This window comes from Papaver somniferum, chromosome 4 (assembly GCF_003573695.1).
Source record: "Papaver somniferum cultivar HN1 chromosome 4, ASM357369v1, whole genome shotgun sequence".
Lineage (NCBI taxonomy): Eukaryota > Viridiplantae > Streptophyta > Magnoliopsida > Ranunculales > Papaveraceae > Papaver > Papaver somniferum.
In genome coordinates, this window is record NC_039361.1 from 160,462,827 (window position 1) to 160,466,425 (window position 3,599).

Sequence of the window (3,599 nt, forward strand, 5' to 3'; positions counted from 1 at the left end):
TTCAAGGATTCCATCATGGGTCGACTAAGCTTTTCAATGAAACGTGTTTTGAGGTATACCCTGATTGTTTGAGGCATACGTTCGGGTGAAAGTTACCAGCCGAACCTCTAAGTTATCAGTCGAACCTAGGAAAAAACATAAGTTCGGCTGAAAGTTGAGTATGCCTCAAAATAGGTTTCTTTTCAATTGTCAGACAACAAAAATCATTTAGTTCAATAATGTAATTTATGTTGTTGAAGCCAGATCCTTCTCCCTAAACCTTTTCCCTCCTCAGATGCGAGGATTGACATAAAATCAAATACTGGTCAAATCAAAATAGTGCGCCTGGCCAATATCTCATAAGTAGCTAATATCTCAAACCAACCAAATCTTTTAAAAACAACAACAAAATAACATTTCCCGTCTTATTTTAACCTATTGTAGTTTTCAACTAGCCTCTCTTAAATCTCAGAGCTGGACTTGACACCATCTTGCTTCTTTACCTCTTCTTCCATCTTGGATGCCTTGGCATTGTTGGGTATGATATCGACAGGCACAAGAGGGAGATAGCTGAGACCAAAGAAGCCCTTCCGGGTCATGCTTATGACGAGTTGGTTGTACTTATCAGACCAGTGAGCAGCTATAGGAACCACCACTTCTGTCACTATGTTCAATGGTGAGACCTGTACAAGTGTGTGCCAGGTTTTTGCAGCTTGCTCCATTAGGTATATCTCAGATGTGTTCACAACATAAATTGCTGCTGTAGATAAGCCTCTAGTTTGTGTCTCGGATACAATTGCTTTTGTCATCTGCGATACCTTCTGAACCACTACACATGATTGGCTCGTGACCTGGTTTGCTAGAGCAGGAGCCTGCTTGACAAACTTATGTACGGCTTCATCCAACTGCACAACAAGAGCAACCAATTGGATTTCTTTAATGCAACAGAAAAGAGAGTTAAGAAATGAACAGAAGTGTACCTTGTTATCAAAGAAGAGTAGAAGATCATAGGGTACATTCTTAAACTTGTCACAAACAGGACTGAAAATACTAGTCACAGTACCCTCCGCTTTTCCAATTGCAGATCTTAATGACCCAGAAGTATTCTGCTTCCCATATTCATAGAGATTCCATAAACAAATCAAGCCATGAATAGCAGCAATTTTGACAAACCACAGATACTTCAATGTGTTTTTGTTTTGCACTTCACTTGCAACCTACACAGATCACAAAACAAACGTAATCAAAAACCAAAACAGACTCAAAGCCAAAACTTAAAACATGGATTGAGAATTTGATAGAAATTAGCAACCTTGTTGGTAGCCATTGGATCTCTTCTTCTCTCGAGTAAATTCAACCTAAAGATGCTGCTTTATATCATGAACTGAAGAATAGCAATTTCTGACCCACTTTCATTGTCATTATCGGTCCAAACTGGACACTTGTATTGTTTCTGGCTGTACCCACACTTGTTTTGAGGCATGCAACTGTTTAAGTTTGGCTGAAAAGTTATCAACCGAACCTAGGCAAAAACATAAATTATCAGCCGAACTTTGAGTATGTCTCAAAAAATTTGAGTATGCCTCAAAATATGTTTCAACATTCTTCAGGTATGCAATGCATTGAATTATGATTTTTCTGACTGATGATGTTAACGAAGTTTCCAGTCAGGCCTCGTTTATATCATTCAGCTGCAACTTGAATGCTCTTTGACTATTGAAACAACTTGGATAGACATTTGCCTGTTTCAGATGTGTTTGCCACTTGTCTAGCTAAATTTGTTATCCGAAACCAATTCCAAACAATTTACATCATTACTTACTACTAAGCAGCCAGTATTTCATTAACAGCACGAGTTCTGAAACAGTAAGATGCACTTGTGATGCCTAAAATTTATGGTTCTATACAGACTGTGATAAGTTTCAGATACACAACTTGGTAATTAGGTAAACAGTATTCTCCAAAACTCTAAATGCTATTCCATCTTCTAGATATTCAATTATCTGTTGAGGTTTCTGACGCTTCATGCTTTCAAGGATAGGCTCTTTCACCTGCAACCAGCATTACATATGGATATAAGTATATAGAAGTGAAACAGATAAGGATGGGTTATACAACTGTACTTGATTATGCAATTGTTACGTAAATACTCTGCAAAAAAGTATATATATATATATATATTTATATCGAGAAATCACAAGACGGACAGCAGGAACAGCGATCAAAAATGTAAAAGAGCCATAACAGTACAACAAACTCCAATAAGTCTAAACAGTTGAACTGGAGGAAACAAAAGAATGCATACCTGTGGAAATCTGCAAGGAGGCAAACTAATAAATATCGTCTGCTGGACTCGGTGCCGTCAAATTCTCTCAATTGATTCGATGTAAAAACTGCCACACAGTTTTGGTACCGAAGTGGTCAATTTTAAAGCTTCTAAAATTTACTTGTGTTACTCTTCAGTTCATCTTTCATGCTGTTCTGCGATGGTATAAGGTTTCGTAGACTTGAGATCGTTGGATTAGGATTGAATATATACTGTGCTAGTTATCCTGGAACGCTTCTTCCTGGGTGGGATGACTACAGGGGGTATCAGCATCGTCACCACAGCAGTGAATCTGGTCCCATCCACATCTCTACACTTGTTGATGGAGTAAGTATCTTTCCCACTTCATTCAAGAGTTTATCCATGATTTCTGTAAAAGAAACGAAAGTTAGTTCATCCAATGAAATATGTTTCAGTAAACCAATAGATATCTCGCTCACTCCATCTAAATTTCATGTTCATCAAGGGAGATCAATATACTTTTTTCTGACCAGTTGATAAATCTATTGGTTTCAGCATCTTTTGGCATGAGTTTCTTGATCTTCATCTCTGTTACAAATTTCAGTAACTAAATCCATCACTTAACTATAAAAGATTAATTCAAATACACAACAGTTACAAAAATAAATCGCCAACAAATATAGAGACTTTGACGTACAATTTGAGGAGGATGTAGTTCACCTAAAGCAGGGACTGATTTATCATTGAAATAGTTGTCAGGAAAAAGTCCTCTTATGTACAACTGATGCTAAATATCGAAGTACGAAGTAGGTTCCTCGTCTGTTCATGATCCTAAGTTTTAGACATATATCTCATCAGGTGCATAATTAGCTTATCCTCGAACCTACATACACATTACCAAGACACACTAACATCACAAAAGACGTACTATGTTACACAAACTCAGAACCTCTACTAGCCATACCTCATTAACTCTTACTAATAAAACCTAAAACTAAAAATCAGTTTCAATTTCATTTCTATAAACCGATTCTTCTTCTCCCTCTTTTTTCATTTTTTTGAAACCAAAACATCGTCGATCCAAATACGATTAATCGTTTTCTTCTTCTATAAAATATCGCCGAAACAAGCAAGAGTCAAGCATCCTACTAACAGGAAATTTCCTAGTGTGGATAATCCCGGGATTGTTGAAGCAATTCGAAATAAAACGAAGAAAACAGTTGAGGAAGCCAAAGGATCTTTTATCACACAAGAGGAGGAACTGGGTCGAATCAGGTGCTTTTCTATCAACCCAATCTTCTAAACTAGGTTTTAGTAACATGCAATCGCTCAA

At 37.1% G+C, this 3,599-nt stretch overlaps 1 protein-coding gene across 1 annotated transcript; it reads right to left on the reverse strand.

Moving 5' to 3' along the window:
- Positions 1–247: 247 nt before the first annotated feature.
- On the reverse strand, positions 248–1,310 carry LOC113274434 (REF/SRPP-like protein At1g67360). Its single transcript, XM_026523825.1, has 3 exons — positions 1,292–1,310; positions 960–1,196; positions 248–884 (listed from the first exon to the last, which is right to left on the reverse strand). The coding sequence occupies exons 1-3, from the start codon at positions 1,304–1,306 to the stop codon at positions 441–443; spliced, it is 696 nt and encodes a 231-aa protein (XP_026379610.1). The 5' UTR covers positions 1,307–1,310; the 3' UTR covers positions 248–440.
- Positions 1,311–3,599: the final 2,289 nt, after the last annotated feature.

Coding starts and splice junctions, on each gene's coding strand:
- LOC113274434 (XM_026523825.1), bottom strand. Junction 885..959: donor TACTCTTCTTTGATAACAAG/GTACACTTCTGT, acceptor CTTGTTGTGCAG/TTGGATGAAGCCGTACATAA.